The 23168-nt window shown below is 41.7% G+C and overlaps 1 protein-coding gene across 1 annotated transcript in view; it reads left to right on the top strand.

Moving 5' to 3' along the window:
* Window positions 1-23168, top strand: part of CTTNBP2 (cortactin binding protein 2) — a gene marked incomplete at its 5' end in the record, with an annotated part of 133703 nt that overhangs the window by 74366 nt on the left and 36169 nt on the right. The window contains 5 exon segments of the mRNA XM_008705893.2: window positions 4617-4871; window positions 14754-14871; window positions 17880-18155; window positions 20514-20609; window positions 21886-21965. Coding sequence (XP_008704115.2) covers window positions 4617-4871; window positions 14754-14871; window positions 17880-18155; window positions 20514-20609; window positions 21886-21965 — 825 coding nt within the window.

Here is a 23168-nt window from a genome sequence, read left to right on the forward strand (position 1 = left end):
TTTTGGGGGGGGGGCGGTTTATCCTGTAATTTACCCTATCTGCTAACTCTGTAGGCAGAAAACCAAGATATACTAAAAGAGATGTTGTTTTGTTTTGCTTTGCTTTTAGGCTATCAGATATGAACAGAGTCTGACCTCTGACTTCTGTTCGAGTGTCTGCTAATGAAAAGCCTTGTCTGTTAGCCTAACCAGTCCTTTATCCTCTGAACCTCAAATTATTCATCTGTAGAACAGAAACATGAGTACCTGTGTCCTGGCTATTTTCCGAATCAGGGGAGATAATGGAAGTGTAAGTTTTTAATCATTGGACAAATAGTACCTGAGCACCAGCTGTCCTCAGGATGGGAGAGACAGCAGCAAATCAAATAGTTCTGTCCTCATGGATCTTATATCCTCACAGGACGGGAGGGGCGACCATAGGCAAGTAAGTAAACAGATAGTAGCTGGATGTTTCCAAGATGGGAGTGCTTGGGGTGGGGGAATTCCTTCAGTTGGTGGGGAAAAGTCTTCATTGAAAATGTGACAGTTGGGCCAAGATCTGAAAGATGCAAGGGTGTGGGCCAAGAAGAGACACGGGGAGAAGCGTGCCAGGCCAGGGATGGGAGAGCAGTGGTACCCTCAGTGCACCTCAGGCAGGCCAGTGTGGCCAGAGGCCAGCCACAAAAGGCCTCGTGGGCCATGGCGAGCACTGGAATAAGCCCTTTGGATGGATGGGTTTAAAGAGAGGAAGGACATGACCTGAGTCATTTTTATGAGTCACTTTGGCTGCAGATTTGAGAATAAACTGTAGGTGGGGCAGGGCAGCTGTAAGGGAGACCCATAGGAATCTGTCGTAATCCAAGGAAGAAGCAATAGTGGTTTGGATCAAGGTTGAGGGGTAGAAATGGTGGGAAATGGTCCACTTCTGAATATATTTTCAAAATGTATATTTTATAAAAGAGCTGCAGAAGTATCACCTGTTGAGGTGGTGACAGTAATAATGATAGAAAATTATCGCATAGCGGCTGAGAGAGATCAGGCTCTGGAATCAAACCTTTGAGGCTCAAACCAAGCCTTCACAAAGCTGTGTGAGCTTAGGCAAGTTATGTTACTTCTCTGTGTCTTGGTTGACCCCTCTACCAAATGAGTCTAATAACGGTAGTCACTGTTAGGGGTATTAAGTGAAACGAGGCTGTCTATATAAGGTAGTTGGTAGAGTACCTGGGAACTGTAAGCAATAAACAGATGTTAGCTGTCACCATGGTCACCACTATCATCAATTATAACACGGGACTCCTTGCAAGGTGTGTCAACAAAAGGAAGTTTTGTGACAAGATAGTGCCCATTGCCGACACTTAGAGGAGGGTTGTCTGTGCTCTCTTTTCTTCCTCTGACTGATGTTTGTTATTGCTAAGATTGTGCAGCACCTCACAGAGTTCAGGGTCATTGTCTAATTTGCCTCAGAACCGGAAGCACTATATGCAGAAATCCACTCTGGACCCCAAGTCACTCTTGGCTCCGTCCCACACCGTTCTGGTATCTCCTGTACAGGGTGCACAGATAAAGTCAGGGATTTAGAAACTGAAGACAAGTAGAGTCTGATGCATGGAAGAGTCTTTGCATCTCACTCCTGGCTCAGCCACACAGAAGTGTGTTTGAAACAAAACTTCTCAATTAGCCCTCCCAAATTTGTCTTCATCAACCTGTTGTGTAACACTTGAAGACCAAGGCATCAGCGCTGTGCACACTGACATGCGTTTCTCTGATGACGCCCTCTCTGGGCTGGAGGAGTTAAGGAGCTTCATCATGATCCACTTTTCATTGTGCTCAGAAATTGCTTTGTTTTTGCAGCTTCCCAGAATATGAAAGGTGTAATATCCACCACCTACCATATATTCCTGATGAAAGATGAGGGTAGATACTTAATTTCCAAAGGTTATCTGAACCTTGGATTTCTTGTTAGTAAAAAGTATTGCTGTGCATTCCTTTCATAGGAAACATCCTTAAAATTTCCCAGGATAAAAAGGTGCCTTATCTATTTTATAGGTCACCCTTAGATCCTGGATTGTTGTTGGTTTTATGTTTTCTTTTTTCGTTTGTTTGTTTGTGGTAAGAGCACTCCTTAATCCCCATTGACAATTTAACCCATTTCCCTCCACCCCCTTCCTCACCCTCCCCTCTGGTAACTATCAATTTGTTCTCTATAATTAAGACTCTGTTTCTTGATTTTTTTTTTTCTCTCTGTTTCTTGATTTTTTTTTCTCTCTCTAATTTTTTCCCCTTTGCTTGTTTGTTTTGTTTCTTAAATTCCACATATGAGTGAAATCATATGGTATTTGTCTTTCTCTGACTTATTTCACTAAGCATTATACTCTTAGGCTCCATCCATGTTGTTGCAAATGGCAAGATTTCATTCTTTTTTGTGGCCGAATAATATTCCATTATATAATATATATCTCACATCTTCTTTATCCGTTCATCAATTGATAGACACTTGGGCTGCTTCCATATCTTGGCTATTGTAAACAATGCTGCTATAAACATAGGGGTGCATGTATCACTTTGACTTAGTGTTCTTGTATTCTTTGGGCAAATATCCAGTAGTGTGATTGCTGGATCATAGGTCAGTTCTATATTTAACTTTTTGAGGACTCTCCATGCTGTTTTCTACAGTGGCTGCACCAGATCCTGGGTTTTCTTAAATAAGGTACTGAAAGAGAACCAGTAATTAATGCTATAACCAGGTATAAACATTTTCCATTGAGTCCTATTGCTAGAGCTTTTTAAAAAAACAAACAAAAAACAACCACTCCTTTTTACTTATGTTTTGAAAATCTGAAAAAATAGTACAGTGTCCTATTTATTCATTTATTTTATATAATTTATTTAAGAAATCTGTGGTATTACACATATTTAATATAAAATTCTACCTTATATATGAGAAATGAGTGAATTTCACATCACCAAACTGAACAAAAAATAAGTAGTACAATGTAAAAATAAAAATTTAAGTCACATCCTGTAAGTTGGAGAGCACAGAAGTCCATGCTCACAAGCTACTTGTTGAAGAACTGAACAAAATCATTGGAAGTACAGGGTCTCCAAAGTACAGAGATAAACGGTATATTTGATAGAGGAACTGAAGAAAATAATTATTTCTTATGACTTTTAATAAGAAATCAAAGGGGGAATGGAAAATTGAAAGTTTTTCAGAAATGATTACATAGCCCTTGTAATGTAAAAATCAGGAAAAAGTCAAGAGATTTGACTAGGGATGATCAGGAGCACTTACACTCTGGGGCCTAATTAAGGGTTACCCAAGTAAAGGTGTCCATAGCCCAACAAAGAATAAGCCATGAAATGCTTTACCTAGCGGGAGTATGGCCAAGGACTCTAAGGTATTCCATTTACTGCCCAGCCCTGGTCTTGCCTTAGCCAAGTCGACTTCACTGGTATGAAGTACAGAACCAGAGAAAAGTCCACTTCATCAAGAGACGGCTTTAGCAGATGATCAGATAACTCACTCTAAATGTACCTTGTTACCACGAACTGTCTTTCCTTCCTTCTACCCCATTAATTTTTTAACGTAAAGGTGCTTTAGCTCACTGAAAGATATTTAATATAGCAATATGAAATACCACATGAGAAAAATTAGCCAAAAAGAAAATAAAGATAGGAAAATAAAATAAAAAAATACAGATCACCAAAATAATTCTGTTCTTTTATGAAAGTCTTAAAAATGTCATGAAGACTGGTACCTGAGTGGAGGGAAGACCCTTGAGAGATGGAAAGGGGACCAAGATTTTCCCTGTAAAAGTGCTTGTCAAACTTTGGTGCATCGGAACCACCCAGAGGGCTGGGCCTCACCTCCAGACTTCCTCACCCAGTGGCGCTAGGTGGAGGCTCAACCCTCATTTCTAACAAGCTCCCTGGGGATGCCGCTACTGCTGGTCTGGTGACCACACTTGAGAACCACTGCCCTAGAAAAGAGTTCTGAATTTACTCTAGCAGCCAGCTAAGTGGATGATGAAGGCCTCACAGAATTATCTCCTAGAGAATGGCCCCAATAATTGCAGCTGGAACATTTTCTAAGCCTGCATTTATCAGTTTCCAACTGCCATCACAGAACTCTCAATAGACGCCCATAGACATTTCGTGAACTTATTTGGCCTTGCTTTTCCCATATGTCTACCTTTTCCCTATCATCTAGATTTTTTTCCTTCAAGAGTCATTGGCATTAAATTCTAAGATCACCAGTTAGGACTGCCCTATAAGTAAAACTGGCTTATAGCAGCACTCGTTCAGTACATTCCTAGTAATCCTGCACTTGGTTTTAAACTTTGAGAAATCTTTATGCTGAAGTTCATTCTCTTTTGTATTATTAAACTCCAGATGGTTAACTGTTGAGTGGAAATTCTTACAAAACAGCAAACATGAGTCACAGCAATGGGAAGTACGGTAATTGACAGAGGTCAGAGAACTTGACTCAGCTCATCAATGATATTCAGGATTGGAATGCCTGCTTTTCCCAGCTCACTGGTTCATGCCCAAGAACATTTAGAGGTGAATTTTAAATAATACTGTTCTCAACATTACTGTTGTAATCAACCCTTTCTTCCTGGCCATTTTATCTTCAGGATGGCTGGACACCAGTACACGCAGCTGTGGACACTGGTAATGTGGACAGCCTCAAGCTTCTTATGTACCATAGAGGACCAGCTTGCGGAAACTCTTTGCATGAGGAGGAACCCGAGTCAGGTGTCTTTGACTTGGATCAAGGAGAAGAGAGTCCTGAAGGCACATCCAAGCCTGTTGTTCCTGCAGACCTCATTAACCACGCTGACAGAGAAGGCTGGACCGCTGCTCATATTGCTGCTTCAAAAGGTTTTAAGGTGTGTCTGGTAGCAGCTGGCATCATTACACAGTTGTAATTTGATGAGTGAGACAGATGTCTGCTACTGACTGAGTGTATTTCAATGGAATGATTGGAGACTGACTGATATCCTTGCCAGAGACAATCAGCTACCAATATGAACTGACTTCTGTCCAGTAGTATTTACAGTCAACCATATATGAGACTTCTTTTTTTTTAAAAGTTTATTTATTTGAGAGCGAGAGAGAGAGAGAGTGTGCACAAGTGGGGGGGGCAGAGGGAGAAGAAAAGCAGACTTCCCGCCTGTCATGTGGGACTCACTCCCAGGCCCCGAGATCATGACCCCAGCTAAAGTCAGATGCTTAACTGACTGAGCCACCCAGGCACCCCGACACTTCTAAAAAAAATCATACTTGGAGTTTGTTAACAAATGTCGGAGTAATTTCAGACATTTTTTTTAATCCCATGTAAAATTAGGAGAAAGAGTTTGATGTTAATTTAGTTGACTAGATTGTTTGATTCAAGGGCCAAGGCCATGCTACTGGTTAGAGGGAGGGCCAGAATTCAAATGCAGGCTCTTGACCCTGACCTTCCTCACTTGTACTCTTCCTGTGCTGATTTACTGGTAGGTAAGAGGGGGCTCAAGATGTCACTCATCAGAGTAGAAAATGATTATTAAGGAAATAATAGGCCATTCACTCATGCTTTTTTCTGTTTTGATCAGTTTAGCAATAATGTACTTTAGCGATAAAAAGCTATTAGGGAGCTCCTGAGTGCAAGGCACTCTGTAAGCTGACATCTGCAGGGATCATTTATACCATCAGCTAACTCCTGGTTCAGTGGCAAGAGAACAGGATACAAGACAAGCATAGATAAGGGAACATAACAAATTAAAATAAGGGTAATGGACATGCAGTTGGCACAGTATAAAAATGCAAATTTTATTTTATTTTTTGAAAAAAGAGAATGCACATATTTCAGAGAGCAGAGTCATGGGGATCTTAGGCTCAGAAATGGCTCTTTTGGGAGGCAGTGGAAGTGATTTTGGCCTTACAGGTGGGTTAAATTTGCCTCTCATCACTGGGATTGGAGAGTCATTCAGATTGGGCAGCAGCAGGAACAGAGACTGCAAGTAGGGAGGTGGGCAACAGCACTGGTTGGGCTGATGACGGATAGTGAGAAATAAGATGAGACTAGGGGTTTCATAGTATGGTGTGGACTTCAGTGACATTTTAAGGAATTGGGGCTTTATTTACTGGTTGGAGTAAAGCCACCGAAATGTTTTATACAAGGGAGCAAAATAATCAGCTCTATAGTTTGAATGATTAATTCAGCAATAACATACAGAAGATTGGGGGTTATGAAAAAATTGGTGGCTGGAAGAGAGACTGGTGAAAGATGAAGAGAGTGGCAGAAATGAGAGACATTACAGACCGGAAGTGTCCATAGGTTGCAGAGAGATTAGATGCAGAAAAAGAGGGAGTGGACGAAAAGGGAAGCAGTGACGTTACCAGAAAGAGAAAAGAAGAGGAGTCATTGTTATCAGAAGATAGAACGTGGGTTTAGACATACTGGATTTAAGTGCTGAGATGTTCATCCAGATGGAGATATCTGGGAATAGCTAGAAATTGCATTTGGAGCTCTTGGTAGGGTAACTTCCTGTTATTATGACCTAGAACAGAAGCTGTTCATTTTGGACTTTTTTTTTTAATGAGAAAAAGGCATGATTTAGTTAAATGTGGAGGTATTGCTTGTTAGTAGTTTGCTCCTATTTTACCCTTTAACAAGAAAGTACAAAAACTTTGTGAATCTGATATACCTGTCTTGATTTGAATGAGATGCAATGCATATATATGATATAATAGTTTTTAGGAGGCAAAGATGAGAACTGTGGAAAGTTTACATTTGAAAATGCACAGTTCATCTAAGACCATGAATCTCATTTGGTGGTAGAAAGGCACATTGAAGGGGCTGTTTTCAACCTACTTCCACCCCCTCAAGAAAATCTCTGAGTATAAGGCAAGATGTTACTGATAGGAGTGGGTTGTATACATGCTCAACCTGGAGGAAAAAAAAAAAAAAGAAACCCAGAGCATCACTGATCCAGAATGTTCAGCTGCTGAACCTCTCATGCTAAGCAGAGAGAGAAAGCGCTCCCAGGGTGAGTTACCCTGATTTGTAGGGCATTTATGTTGCTGTTCAGCTCTTTAATTATGAACTCCTTATTAGTCCTGGTGCTTTTTGTAATCAAGGATGGTATCTTCCTGGATCCTCAGGCCCTTTGCACACGTAGATGCTCTGTCTGTCATTATTGAGTAAAGGGAAATATGACCATTTCTCTCATGGAAAATGACTCTCCCTGTATTTTCTTTAAGAGGCAGAAGATAAATTTTGAACGAGAAAAGAGAGATTTTTAAAAGTGATCATGACTGACAACTCTGGCACACTGCTGAGTAGAATCATAGATTAAAATAATAGATTTTTTTTTTAAGCCCCAAAATGGATACTTCATCTTCCAGTCTAGCCTCTTCATTTTATGATTAGGACATTTAAGCCCTGGAGGGAGTAATAGAGAGAAGTTGGGAATGAAGCCCAGATTGCCTGATTTCATTATCTTCACACTGTACCATGCTGCCTTCCTTCCTAGTCAAAGGTATTGGAAAGTTCTTCTGCGTCATTTGCCTAATACAGAGTTCGTATCCTGGCTGAGATAGTTCTCCAGAGAGGTAATCCATTTACAGCTAAGTTCCTAAGCCTAATTTTCTGGAAAAAAAAAAAATTACAATTCTGCATTAATCATTGTGTGGGTGAAACATTCTACCTTGACCACAAGCAGAGCTTAGAAAATGGATGTTTCTTCTCTGTCCAGCAGCATATATGTGTCTGACCTACATAAGGTAGCAGTACAACATTACTTGTTTCCATGTGTTTTTCGATAAAGAATGGTGGAATTTCAGAGCTCGAAGGTCATGAGACCGACCTCCTCATTTTGTAGATGAAAAAAATCAAGTCTCAGAAAATAGTGTAACGAATTCCCCGAGGTCAGTTCACGGAAGGTCAGATTCCCAAATCACTCTTCCCCCACATTAGTCCTTGGTCTTTCTCCCAGTGGTTAAGCAATTTACGCAAGTCACCGTTGAGTGTTTGGTAATAGGAGTGCCTCTCTCTAAAGCTGGCCTGTGACGAATCATTGAGGATAAACCTTTGTTTTCATCACAGAGTGAATAGAAAGAAGAGTTTCTTAGTGAAACTCAGTTGTGTCATGAGACCTTTGACATGTCAACTTTGTGCAGCAGAAACATGAGGGAGATTTTCTGAATTTGATATCTCTGTTGTTGAAGCTCTCGTACAAAGAGATTCTTTATTTCGGAGGACTGTGTGTGTTTTCGGCTGCAGGACTAGATTCTAATTCTAGTTTATGTATATGACCGAAGCTGGTGGCTTCAGTTCTCAGGGTCTCACTTGGTCTCTCTGGGTTAACGTGCTGACAATCTCATGCACACTCCTTCCTCCGCTTTCAGACCCTGCCCCATCCTCATTTCCTCTCCTGTTTCCAGGACCACCTTTCTCTTTGTTTTTCTGGTTTTCTCTTTTGTTTAACCATAAGCAACTCCCACGCTCCATTTGCAATTGGCTGGTCCTGTTTTTTAAGAGCTTATCCAGTCTTTCAGCTTTAACTGTGGCTTCTGCAGTAACTGGCCCTAAACCCCGATCTTCAAACCTAGCTTTTTACCTGTCTTTCAGACATACCTTTCTAGCATCCTAGCGGTCATCTCTGGGCAGGCCTACTGCCCTCTGATCAGGCAGTGGCCCTCTTGTCACCATCTTTAGGCCATTCTTGCATTGTGTTAGGGTTGTGGTCTGCCTGATACAGGATTCTCTTCTAGCCAGGGAGTGTCAGGCACTTCCTCTGAGGCAGTAGCATCCACCCAAGTGGGTGGTCTGGACGAGGGTGTGTATCTCAAGTATAGGCTCTCAGGGGGCCCCAAGATTTAGATCTCCTCTCCCTGGGTCATGGCTGCAGGGAATAAGATTGTGGGAGTCACTCCGTTTCTTTCTCGTCATGCGGAATTGGGTAACTGGCTGGGAGAGGAGAAAGATAAGATACTTATGAAGTTGGACCAACTCTTACGAAGTTGGAACCAGATGTGGATCATGGTAAATAGAAATCTATTCTTTGGAATCTGTTTTTGTGCTTTAGATTCTCCACAATTATTTCCTTTTTTTCCCCTTAACTTTTATAAAATTATTTTTGAAAAGGCCAGACTGACTCAGCTGTTAGTAAACAAAGGGAAGGCTATATTTTTTTTTAACACTTATTCCAGAATATTCAGTGCAGAGTATTGCACCCTTGCTTAATTGGAGCAGCAGTGATTAACCGACAGGATCCTACAGGATTCTAATCTAAACTTAGCCAACCAGAGTCCTGTTCCACCCCTTACCCAAGACGTGGACTCCCCTTGTTTTCCGCGAACACCTTTCATGGACCTGGGTTTTGACCCTTTTCCTCCTTGTGCTCTGTACTTTTTCCCTTGCATGATCTTACTTATCCCCAGTTTATAACCTATAGAAATTCCAAAATACTGTCTCCAGCCTTACCTAACCATTTCCTGAATCTATCCAAGCAGGTCCTATTCAGGAGGGCCACGGTTTACAGGGCATCTCCTTGGAAACTAGAGCAGCAAAATTCCTTTGCCCAGTGCAGTCATTCTTTATGCCTGTCATCCCAGTGTAGCTATTAACAGTACCCTCCTTTTAACTCTTAAAAGTACACCATTTGGGGAATTATATGGTAACCCCATTGATGATCATATTCACTTTTGCTTCATCAGACAGCTCCATGTGGCTGCATCCCCGTGCTCCCATGTTTGTGCTCCTTGGCCCAGCTGCTGCATCTCTTGTTCCTTCTAAATCCAGTACCATCACCTAGCTTTTGTGTTCCCTTGTTCCTCTTCCTGACTTAACGAATTCAATGATTGGTACAACTAGATTTGATTCCTTCGCATATGAATGTTGACTATGTTGCCTCCTCCATGTCTCGTGGGCGCTGCCCCTGGGGAGCCCTCCTCGTCTGCTGTCTGGATTCCTGCAGGTTCCACCAGACTCTTCATCTGCGGCCTCTCCACCCCCTTAGCCCGCCATGAGAGGGACCTTTCAGACAGGGGAACTTGGTCATGTAATTTCCCTGCTTAGCGTCTTTCCAAGGGTCTGTCACTTCCAGGATAGTGCCAGACCTATATGGTTACAGACAAGTCCCTTCCTGATCTGGACTCAGTTTACCTCTATAGGCACGCTTCCTATCTCCTCCCCTAATGCATTCTGTGCTCTCAGCAGGCACTGCTGGCTGCGGTGCAAACACCCTGTGCTCTCTCTTCCCTCCCTGTGTCTCATCTGTTCTTCTCATGACCTCAAAAGACCTCTTCTCCTGTCCTGACCCTTCCCTGTCTGGAAAACATCTCAGCTTAAGTCTTGGCTTCCAGAAGGGAGGTGTTCCCAGGGCACCTCTCCACACTTCACTTAGAGCGCTTCTACTTTAATTGTTTGCATGCCTGTCTCTCTTTCCATCTCCTCCAAAAAAAGAAATCAGTTTTCCATTTTTTGTATGTACTGTGTCCAGCAGAGTCTCTGGCCCATGAGTACTGTTGGCTGAACTGATGAGTGAATGGACTGTTACTGCAGTTCTTTCTTACTGAGCTCCTACTTTTCACCCTCCTTTCCAGTATACCTTCCAAATGTACCAGTTGGTTTTCAGAATTAAGCTTCTCATGGCATTCTGCTACCTGAATATATCCTCGTGCCTACAGAAAACCTAACTTCATGCCGACCTTGGAACTCAGCCCTTCACAGCTAACTGCAGCTGTCTTTGTCCACTCACCCCAAAATCTACCTTGTTGCTTATGCCATTATTTCTCACTTTAACGGCCCCCATCGCCCTGCCCTGCCAGACAGTGGGCATTCCCACACCCCCAGGGGATCCACCCTGTGCATTTGCAGGCTGTTTTCACTCTCCCTCCTTCTGCCCAATGTCAGACTCTCGGCTCCCTGCCCTGACTTTGATCTTCTATCTAGCTCTTTGGACTTGGGGTTTCTACTTAGCCTCCCTGGCACTTCTACCTTGCTTCTCAGCTCTCCTTAAAGGACCGTGGCAGAGGTGGGCCACTGACCTTCAACAGCTCTTCTCCCCTTCCTCTGTAATAATGGATTCTGCAGAGTTTGGGGCCTGTGACCACCCAAAATAAAGACTACATTCTCCAGACTCCTTTGCAGGTAATAAGGTCACCTACCTACGTTTTGGAGAGTGAGATGTGAGTGAAAGTGAAAATTTAAGCTTAAACCTCTGCTTTTTAAGTCTCTGTTGTAGCAGATGTATCTCTATTGTGATGAATAGGACTTTGGTTTAAACCCACTTGTCCAGATCTCTTGCTCTATGTCCACTTGGGTAGGACACTGCCCGGTTTAGGCCTCCTGGGAATCCATTTCCAGAGGCAGTGATTGGCATCACAGCATTTATCCTGTTCACAAATCCCACCCATCGAGGAGAGAGCTTAGATTCTTTTCTCCCCCTTTCCTTTCTCTTCCACCTAGTACAACTTTGGACATCACTTCAGTGCCATTTTGCCCACGTCTCTACGACACTTTGCATTCTACCCCGAGAAGCAGAATTATTACCTTACTCATCATCACAACCCTTAGTTCTAACAGAGGACCTGGCAGAGTGCTTGGTACCTCTTCCTTAAAGTGGCCGGGGGTAATGAGCACTAAGTACTTGCAAAGTGTTAGATCTGTGCCTGCACTTAGTATGCACTCAAAAACTGTAGCTGTGCTTGTTAAGTGTCAGTTGGGTGGAGGTTTTCAACTTCTTCCTGTTCCCCATGGAGCCCAGCATGGTGTGGAACTTACACTTGCAGAGGGTTTGGAGATGCATCAACCTGCTGTCCTCCTGGGGACCGACATTGCTTGCTTCCTTATAGAGAAAGTCATTGCTTGTATTATTGCCCACTGACCTACCTGAGAATAATAAAAATTATATACAACCCACTTCAAAGGTCAGAAGTAAAAGAATCTTACAAATTTTGGTTGCATCTTTTATCATTTCTGTTTGTGATTTGAAGTAATGTCACCTAGAAGAATTATATTGAAATCAGTGATATTCGTTGATGTGTTATAATTCCTCACCACTTCATTGAATATTTGGGCTATTTTCTAATTAGTGATTATGTCGATTATAATAATAACAGCTAATAAATATTGAGAGCTTAGTACCTGCTGAGAATGTAAACTTTTTATGCATCTTTTCATTTAAATCATGTACCAACCCTATAAATACAGATATTTAAACAAAGATAAGGAAACTGAAACAGAAAAGTTAAATGATTTACCAACAGTCATAGATAAAAGCATTTACATTTGCAAAATTAGGATCCAGGTCTGTTTTTGCTTTTGCTGCAAGTATTAACTTGCATAATAAGGGTATTACTTTTATCTCTTCTCTGGGAATTCACAAAGTTTAGTGCTCCGATTGCATTCTAGTTAATTTCCCATTAAAGTTCATTTCTAAGTCAGCATTTCTGAATTTCTCATTTACTGTCTAATGCATTTACTGATATTATACAAATTAGTCAACAGTTTGATAACTGTTATTTATATATTTGACTTTGTTTTCAGTTCATTTCTTGGCCTAGGGAGTTTCTGAATTTGAACCCCAGACTTATCTACAAAAAAACAGACTTTGGTTACAGTTGTTGGAGGAGATCCCTCCAACCTGAGCAGGGGCAGTGAGAAACCAATGTTCTAGTCATTTCCCTTTGCAGGCAAACGCCTGGTTCAGCTCCTCCATTTTGGGGCTCTAAAGACCTAGTCTCCCATCCCCCCAGAATCTGAAAAGATTCCCTACATCCGCTTGGCCCTCACACCAGCACTGGCTTCCTGTTCAGATTTCACTTAATTGGTGGTTTTAGCTTGCTTGCTTTCTTTTTGACCCTAAGGGATTTCCTGTACTTCCTTATGAACTCATGTATTAAAGTCTGTTTTGGGGACAATATGAAGCAACTGGAACTCACATATACTCCTGGCAGGAGCAGAAATTGGTATAGCCACTTCTGAAAGCTCTTTGCAGTGTACACTGACCTAGAACAACATATGCATAACCTGTGACCCAGCAGGCCAGCTCTGAACATAACACCCAACAGGAATGTGTGCATGTGTCCATCAAAGGACGTGTACTAGAATGTCCATAGTAGGGGCACCTGGGTGGCTCACCCGTTAAGTGTCAGGTCATGATCCCAGGGTCCTGGGATCGAGCCCCACATCAGGCTCCCTGCTTGGCGGGAAGCCTGTTTCTCCCTCTCCCACTCCCCTTGCTTGTGTTCCCTCTCTCACTGTCTCTCTCTGTTAAATAAATAAAATCTTTAAAAACAAACAAACAAAAAGAATGTCCATAGAAGAACCTGATGTCCATTAACAAGAGAATAGATAATTATGATGTATTCACATATACCACACATGCAATACCACACAGTACTTTTTTTTAAAAAAAGGATAAACTATGATTACTCCCAACATATGGGTGAATTTTATAGACATTATGTTGAACGAAAAGAAGCCAAATATAAAAGTGAAATTGCAGTGAGATTCCACTTATATTAAGTTGATAAATAGGTTAAACCAATCACTGGTATTAGAAATCATCACAGTTATTTGTGGGATAAAGGGGAGGGGCTCGTGATTGAGATGGAACATATAGGAGGCTTCCAGAGTGCACCTTACATAGTTATGTTCACTTTGTGATACTTCAGGCTTCCCTGTGTACTTTCCTATGAGTATAGTATATGTCAAAAATATTTACATAAAAAGAAAAAATTATGTTTCTGTGCTTTACAAAACAGAAAAAGATGTTTTACAGCAAGATTTTCAGACTACCTGGTTTACTCATGTTAGAAGTGAAAAAATGAAATCCGCCCAAAGCCTGTGTGTGTGTGTGTATGTGTGTGTGTAAGGGAGAGATGGAAAGAGTGTTGCTTGTTTTGTTGTTAGTTCCTTTTTATGGTTCTGATCTGTTTAGTTTTGTGCTTATTCTGGTGGGAAATCAGTAAACAAATCATGAAGCAGTAAAAATTGATATAGCAGAGGTTGTTGGCCAGTATCCTGATGTTCCATCCACCATGCAATTACTTACTTGAAAATGTTTACACATGTATTGTCTTACTTCTACGTTGCTATGAAAAATTTTGGAGAACTAAGAGTTTCCAGTCCATAGGTTACTGATACTTTTTTGGTGGGGATCTCCTGAAGCAACATAGAAGAAGAAAGAGCTGCAAAAGAGAGGACGCGTATCTTCAATATCTATTGGGAAAATTTTTCTAAAAACTCAATCAACATGGTGGTCGTATTTTTCAAATAAAAATAGGGCAGTGTAAGATCTCAAATATAAAAGTGCTTGTGGGGACTCTGAGACAGAATTGTTAAAATCGGAGCCCTGCACTTACATGACCAGGAAAATAGTTCATCATCTAGAAGATAGCGTGGAGCACCGGTTAGCAAAAGTCTTTTTGCTTTATATTGCCAAATTACCATAAAAGGAGACTGTCTGCCGAAGTCAATTTCTTTCTTAATTTCACTCCGCAACATGAGTGATTAGTAAGCTTTTTTTCTCTTGAAACCTAAGAGGCTGTTCTGTGGAGCGATGTTGTGGTCCGTGATTCACATTTGAATGAAGCACTCTTTGCTTTCCATCTTGAGCCAGTGTTTAGATTAATGTGTGTATTTGGGTTGCTGGAATTGAAATACGATTTCTAGCTGAGAATTTCTGATTTGCTTGTTACAGGCGAATGACTTTTCCCTTGAATTTTTCATTTGAGTTTATTCATTTGGACGTGAGGTGATAGAGCCTTTGCCTTTACAGAACTGCCTGGACATCTTGTGTAAGCATGGAGGGCTTGAGCCAGAAAGGAGAGATAAGTGCAACCGGACCGCGCACGATGTCGCCACTGATGACTGCAAGCATCTGCTGGAGAATCTGAGTGAGTACCATTCGCAGCTTTGTTCGTCCTTCCTCACACTGCCAGGGCCTCTGGCACAATGGAAGATATTCATGCAGCTAGGGTTTTCTCATTCGCTTCTTAGCCTTCTTTGAACGGTAGCAACTACAAAAACATTTTATTGATTATAAATGTGGTTATTGTGTTTTCCATGCAGAATGGCTTTTTAGAGAATTAGTTGCTATTCAAATAATGCTGGCTCTTCTTTGTATTTTAATGACCTCGGACAGTATTTAAATAATTACTGCTCTTTTCTTTTGGACTTAGATTGTCTCTCTAAGACAGGAGATGAATAGGGTATGAAGAATCATGGCTGGGGCTAGGTACTACCATTAGCTGATCATACAAATGTAGGAAGGTTATCTTTCAATGCCTGGTTGCCGACCTGCCTATGAAGATAATTGATGATCTTTTGGGTCTCTTCCAATTCTAAGAATATATGCTCCTCAGCACATGTTCTAAAAGGTTCACTTGTGGGTTTATGGAATATGGAGTTTCAGATCATACAAAATATTAGTTTCTTATATGAAGATTATCACTCCATCCATCCAATCAGCCAGCTGTATCAGTATTTCGACTTTAACATATATTCTAACATTGAGACAGAAAATGAAAATAAACATAAGAAATAAATTATCACATGGTATGTGAGACAGTAATTTGTGCTATGGAAAAGACCCGGGAGGACTGAGAGTGTGAGGATGGGTTTCAGTTTTTAAAGTGATGGTCAAGGTAGCCTCACTCGTAAGACATTGAAGCAACCACTTGAAGGAGGCGAGCAGGGCAGCTGTGTAGACTCTCAGGTGAGAGTTTTCCAGGCAGAACATCAAGTGGACAGAGGCCCTCAAGTAGGAGCATATTTGCTGTGTCTGAGGGTGTCTGAGGAGCTGTAAAGAGGGCAGAGTGCTGGGTTGGAATGAGCGAGGGAGAGAAGTTATGAGATGGGATGAGGTGGCGGCCTGATCTGGTTGGAATTTGTAAGCCATTGTAAGGTAACCTTTCCAGTGTTTGAGCTTCACAGTGACAGGATCCACTGTACATTTTCATAATTTCTGTGGCTGCTGTGTTGAGAATAATTGTAGGAAGTCCCAGGAGAAGTCAGAGAGGCTTGTTAGTCCCTTGATGTCTTCCAGTGAGAGAAAATAGTGACAGCTCAATCTAGGATTGTCACAGATGAGGTGGTGAGAAGGGGTGGGGTTCTGGAGACAGCTGAAGGAGGAGCCAGCAGAACTTCCTGATGGACTGAATCTGAAGCATAGGGTGGGGTGGGATTCATGTATCACCCCCAGGAATTCAGCCTCAGCGATTGGCAGGATGGAGTGGCCATCACCTGTCAAGGGGAAGGCTGTGGGTGAAGCAGATTTTGCTAGTGAAGATCAGGAGTTCCATTTTAGGGGTATGAATGTGAGATGTCTGTTAGGGTGTCTGTGTGGAGATGCCAAGTCAGCAGGAATCCCGGAGATGAGATGAGCTGGATACATAAATCTGAGAGTCAGCAGTTTATAGACGATATTTAAAGTCATGGGACTCGATGAGATCACTAAGGAAGTGAACACAGAAAAAGTACAAGAAAGGAGCCTTGCAACACTCTATGGTTAAGAACTCTGGAAAATGTGGAGGGACCAGCAGAGAATCATTACAGAGTGACCAGTGAGGCATGAGGGAATCCTGTGGGAGTGGATCAGAGAACAGAGAGAGAGCAGTTGTGTCGGAAGCTGTTGACAAAGTGAGAACTGAGAATTAGTGATAATGGAAAAAATAATCTAGTAGTTGGTTAATAGAAAAAGCCAGTTTAAGAAGGGAAAATAGACTTTTTTTAACATTTTATTTTCATTTTAATCATACAAATACTTCTTTCATCAACTGCCAGGCAAAGGTCTTTACTTTAGTATGGTTTTGCGGACTGAAGTTCCACATATTCTTATTTGAAAACCATACCTCTAATGCTTCATCTATGATTTCTAGTGTTTGAGGACTTAAACACATTTATAAAGCAAACTAAATTTTTTTCTAATTTTGTGTAGTCTCATCTATACCTCATTAGATGACCTTTTTTTAATACCTCCTCTGTTCAGTGTCTCTAAAGTGTTCAACTTCATTTTTATAGGATTAGTAAGTCATTTCATCAGTTTATGGAATATTTAATTTACTAATTATAATAATGAGTTCAATAGATATAAAAGATTAGGGAATAAACACAAGTGATTCTTGGTGAGCTCATAATTCAGTTCATGAGAATAGAAGTACATCGGACACTGCCCACTTCAGTGGGGCCTCAGTCAATTGATGTCACAGACAGATTGGAAAGATCATTTAAAAAGCTTCAACTGCACTGTTCACTATTTATTAAATACTCACTAGTATTTACCATGTAACTGACAGTATGTTAAATTCATTTAAAACATGAGTTCCTTTAGTCTTTATAATAATTTAACAGCACATTCCTAACATTCTGTGGAAGGAACTGGGGTATAGAGAGATCAAGGCAATTCACCAAGTACACGTGGCTAGTAGGCGGCTGGCCCTGAGGCTCAGACCGAGGTCTGTAGGAGTCTGAAGCCACCATCACTGACCTCCACAACTGTAACCTGCCGTATTCATGATGTTATCGATGTAGGTGAGGAGAAAGAGCAATATAGAGAATTCAGGGTCAAGAGAGCACTCTGGTTTTCCCAGGTTTTTGTTTGTTTGTTTGTTTGTTTGTTTGTTTTTAAAGAATTTGAGAGTCTTGCTGAAGGGAAGATGAAGGGAAGGGCCAATGAACTACAAAAGCTCAAAGATACAAGGAAAGATAAACAATTCAAGCAACATGGTTCCAAAGAAACCGTGAAGAGTTTGGGAGACCAAAGTTTGCTGTAGTAGAGGAGCATTCAGTTAACAATATCTAAAGAAATATGATAGCTGCCCTTTGCTTTGTATTTAAAATGCTTGGTTTTTCCTATCAAAGTTTTGTTTTGTTTTTTTTCCTAATTCTTTTTTTCTTCCAACAGACGCTCTTAAAATACCTTTAAGGATTTCAGTGGGTGAGATTCCACCAGGCAACTATGGTTCAGATGACTTTGAATGTGAAAACACAATATGCGCTTTAAATATCCGCAAACAGACATCATGGGATGATTTTTCAAAAGCAGTGAGTCAAGCTCTGACAAATCATTTCCAAGCAATCTCATCTGATGGATGGCGGAGTCTGGAAGATGTGACATTTAATAACACCACTGACTCCAGCATTGGCCTCAGTACCAGCAGTGTGCGATCCGTCATGCTAGGTATCAGCAATCCTGTGATGAAGAGAAAGTTAAATTTCTGGGTTTATTTATGTTTATGGGCTCCATAACCTGATACTTAGTTCATTGATTAAATACATTCAGAGCTCACTTGTGACAGCTGCTGGTGCTGAAAACCTTGAGTATTCACAATGCAGCCAGTACACAATGTTGCCTGTTAGTATGAAAGATGCTTTTATGCCTCAGATAATACTTAGCGAGTAAAGAACAAGAAAGTCCTTGATGAGGCTTTGTGATTGCACTTGCTATCTGATAAATGCAAGAAACTAACCACATTGCAGCTGCTTACTGGTGCACGAGTTCTGAACACAGCTCCAGATTTGCACTTGGGCTGTGCCAGGGACGCTTGTAGTATATTAACACCTTACCTCCAGGACAGGAGCGCTAATGTAGTCTAGAGCTGGAAGAAGCACTCTCCATTGAAGATGTACTCAAAGCTCCCACATGGGATGAGTCAGGGTGATAACTGGTTATTTTTGTTTGATAGACACTATGAAACAGACTCCGGAGAACTTATAAAGATAAGATTTGTTGGGGCGTCTGGGTGGCTCAGTCCATTCAGCGACTGACTCTTGGTTTCAGCTCAGGTCATGATCTCAGAGTTGTGAGATCGAGCCCCATGTTGGGCTCTGCTCTCAGCATGGAGTCTGCTTGGGATTCTTTAAACCTCCCTCTACCTCCCCCTCTGGTCCTCCCCCTGCTCGCTTGCACTCTCTCTCTAAAATAAATAAATAAAATCTTTAAAAAAAAAAAAAGATAAGATTTGCTTTCTGGTGAGCATAAGAGCTCCCTGAATGTCCCTGGTTAGTTTGATTCCTCTTGAGCCAAGAGAACTAGCATCTGTGGGGAACCTGCTCTTATTTCAGACCTGTGTTGGGAGCTTTATACACAGCACCTCAACGAGTGCTTAAAACAGGCTCATTTTACAAATAACTATACAAGATGACTTGCCTGGGATCACAGAGCGAAGGAGTAAAACAGGCAGGATTCAAATCCCAGTCTGTCTGGTAGGAAAGCCTGCATATTTTCAGCAGCACTCTGTTGCAAAAGAATGGTCAAGGTTGAGGAAAAGGGTGAGTTTCACCATGCTTTTAATACATCAGCTTATTAGATCAGAAAGTGTTTTATTCTGTTAACTTACATATGCTAAATCATTTTAAAAATATATGTATATATTTTACTAGTTTTTAAGGCAGATTATTCCTGACAACTTAATTTTATGTATCTTTGGCAAGATCATTAAAATAATTGTTATAGAAGAATTACTATATAGTTAAGTAAGTGCATTAAGACGATATGTCATACGTGATTCTCAGTAACACATTTTGCGCACACAATGAACTGTTATTCAAGGTGTGGTTGTGCCCAGAAGTCTAATAAGTCAGCACAGGCTTGTTTTGCAGAAAATGGCCTTTCATCATTAGCCCTCATCTAGCTAATCTGGAAACGAGCATAAGCAAATGGATATTTACCACCATCAGAGAGACTTACCTCTGTGAGTAGTGGATGCTAAGGCCTGATGGTTCCAGTGTTCATGCTTGTCAGTGACGTGTGGGGCACCCTGATTGTTTTAGATTGAAGGATCATTGAGTTCTGTGGGTAGAGGGCTTAGGTTACTGTCTGCCTGTAGCTGCTTGAAAATTAGCAACTATGACAAGAGTTATTTATGTATATAAGTAACTTTACTATATTGATATCCTAACTAGAGTAAAGGGACCCAGGCCAACCAGTGAGTTATAGGGAGGCCCTGCATATGTGGTAGGAACATTTAAGAATTTAAGATCTGTGGAAGGGAAGGAATGGGACAAGTAGCTACCATGCATCCCTCCCTAGAGTAGACACCCATGACGTGGGATCCTTTCTGAGCAAGAGTGAGCAGAGGGCCCAGACTGTGGGAGGCTTGCTTTATTCTCAGCTCCTGAAGTTACTGTTTTTTTCTGGAATCTAAAACTTTGTCGGGAAGGGAGCAGATCATAAAGGCCCCGTGACCTCATCCAGAGCGCTTGGACTTACTTTGTAAAGCCGGTACTGCAAGAGCCATGAAAAGTTATCATCAGCTTTGTTCCTGAAAACTTAACGCTAGAAATAATTGTTGCTCCCCAGATTTCTCTCTTACTCTGGAAAATAGCTCTGGAGAAGCCTGTTGTTGGAAGGCCTTCCTTTTGACCTTCCGTAGACGTTGTGTCGGGAGTTCACCCCCGTGGCCCTTGACATATTCTGTGCGTGGCTTTGACAGTTGAAGATCTGGGTTCCTTAGGGTTCTCGCATAGGAGATTGTCTCCTATAGGAAAAGTTACTTTTAAGCTTCTTTGACATTTTATTTCATTCTTTTTGAACTAGGAAATGTGCCATGGTCAGCAGGTCAGAGCTTCTCCCAGTCCCCGTGGGACTTTATGAAGAAAAATAAAGCAGAGCAAGTCACTGTGCTTTTATCAGGTAAGGACAGTCCAGATGGAGGGAATGCTGACACGGTGTTTGGCTTCATGATTGTCTCCCAGGGCTGGTTCTTAAATCTGCGTGTTTCTGTCCCGCATTCTCTAGCAATGCACGTATGTCTCCTGCTAAGTCATTAGATGTTTTTTGAAACATTTGACTAAGGAGAAGAAAAGAAGCGCTGTTTCTGACACCCCTGGTGATATCCATCCTGATCATTGATTGCTGCGATTTTTTTTTCTTTTTTTTTAAGATTTTATTCATTTATTCATTCATTTATTTATTTGAGAGAGAGAGAGTGGGGGGAAGAAGGGTGAGAGGAGCAGAGGGAGAGGAGTGGGGGGGGGGCGACAAGCATAATCCCCACTGAGCAGGGGAACCTGCCCTGGGGCTGAATTTCATGTCCCTGACCCTGAGATCACGACCTCAGCCCAAGCTTAACCAGCTGAGCCACCCAGGCGCCCGCTGAGATCCTGCTCGCCTCTCTCATTAGGAACAAGCCAGAGGTTAAACCTAAGGTGCTGAGAGAGTGACAAGAGACCATGTTAAAAAGAAATGACTTCTGTTACTGTCAAGTCCGGTGTATGATTAATATGATTATTGTGATCGTACCAGGTAATGTTTGGTGAGCTGCTATTATGTGCTAGGCCCTGTTGTTTACAGTGCATTGCAAGTATAAATTCATTTCATCCTTATAAAAATCCAAGGAGATATGTATTTCTGTTTACGCTCATTTTATGTACAAAGAAATTAAAGCTCAGAAAGCTTAATTTTCTGGTCTAAAGTTATATAGCTAGTAAGGGTTACAAGAATCCTCAGTTTCTCAGCCCTTAACTCTAAAAGGGATTTCATCACGTATTTCCCATGTTGGGATTGTCTTTAAAAGTTCAGCTAATAAAGTTTCAACTAATAAAGTTGTATTCTATTGTTTGAACTACTTACTGAAGTTTGGAAAAAAAAAAAGTGAGACTATCCCAGAAAATTCCTTTAGGCTCAAGTGCTATATTGAAAGAGTAGCAGAACTTGGGAGCGAAGTGAGGGAGATAGAGTTTGGGGAAGGATGTAAAGGATAACCTCCCCCATTGGCTCTGGTCATGATCTCAGGGTTGTGGGATCAAGCCCTGTGGTGGGCTCATGCTGGTCGTGGAGCCCGTTTGAGATCTCTCGGTCTCTCTCCCTCTGCCCCTCCTCTCTCTCTCTTTCTCTCTCTCTCTACCTCTCCAAAAAAAAGCGGGGGGGGGCGGGAACCAATTTTCCTTCTGTTATTGCTTTCTTACAGGTCCTCAAGAAGGCTGCCTCAGTAGTGTGACTTACACGTCAATGATCCCTCTTCAGATGCTGCAGAACTACCTCAGGCTGGTAGGTGGCTGCTGCCAAGTGGAGTCTTAAGCTCCCATCTCTGACGCTGGAATATATTGGTTGGCCCATTTTCATGTTTGCAAGAGTATGAGTCCCTACTCACCCTGTGCCCTAACCCTGTGACCTTCCCCAGCAGCCCTCTCCCTAGAAGGCTGCTGGTCACTTAGTTCTGGGTTTCTGTCACAGTCGTGCATGTGTTCACTGCCTGGACCCAGGGACTGTTACCTGTCAAGTGTTATAATTGGAGCGGGAGATTGTCTTCCCCCAACATGGACTTGACATCAAGAAACCAATCATCAGTATGAAAGACAATGGCTATAAATAGCAAGATGCTTTGCTGTAAACTTTTATAATTGAAAACTAAGTTAAAAGTGCTAGTATTAGTTAAAATATTGATTTGGCCACTTCAACGGAAACTGAACAGTTATAGCTTGAACAGTGTAGGAATTTATTTTTCTCAAACAGAGAAATCCCAGCAGGGAGAGAGCCAGCCAGAGGATGTGGTGCAGGGTGACCCCGGCAGGGTGTCAGCACCTTCTCTCTCACCGGGCCACTCTGACCCGGGGTATTGCATATGTGGGTTTGGTCAAAGAGAGTCACCAGGTTCTAGCCTGCGGGTGGAGAGCCTGGAGGGCAAGCCCCTTCCTTTCTGGGGAGTTGCACACATCAATTCTACCCACAACCCACTGACCAGAATTGAGACACAGGTTCACACCTCGTTAGGATATGTGGTCTTCTGCTGGGCAGCCGTGCACCCAGCTAAAACTAGTTCTGTTATTAAAGGGAAGAAGAATATGATTATCAAGAGAAAGCAAATTCTAGACAGTGAATAACTATAATGCTTTGCATTTGTCTGGTACTTAGTATATGCTAGACAGTGTGCCAAATGCTCATACGTGTCTTATTTATTCCTCAAAACATCCCTATGAGGTAGATAACATCATCCATCTTATGGATGAGGAAATTGAAGCAGAGGGCACATAATGTGCTTAAGGCCACGAGGCTAGTGAGTGATTCAGCCAGGACTGTGCAGTCCCTGCGACACGCAGCGGTGTCTGTGTGAGATCCATCTAATCTAAGAAACTAATATCGAAGGTATAAAACTTGAGGCAAATATTCATATTGTTTGCTGCCTTAATTTGGAAAGCTTTAAAAAAAAAATGGGTTTGCCTATGGCCCTTTACAAAAATTGTTTCCATTAAC

Source organism: Ursus maritimus, unplaced genomic scaffold (assembly GCF_017311325.1).
Source record: "Ursus maritimus isolate PB19 unplaced genomic scaffold, ASM1731132v1 scaffold_3, whole genome shotgun sequence".
Classification (NCBI taxonomy): domain Eukaryota; kingdom Metazoa; phylum Chordata; class Mammalia; order Carnivora; family Ursidae; genus Ursus; species Ursus maritimus.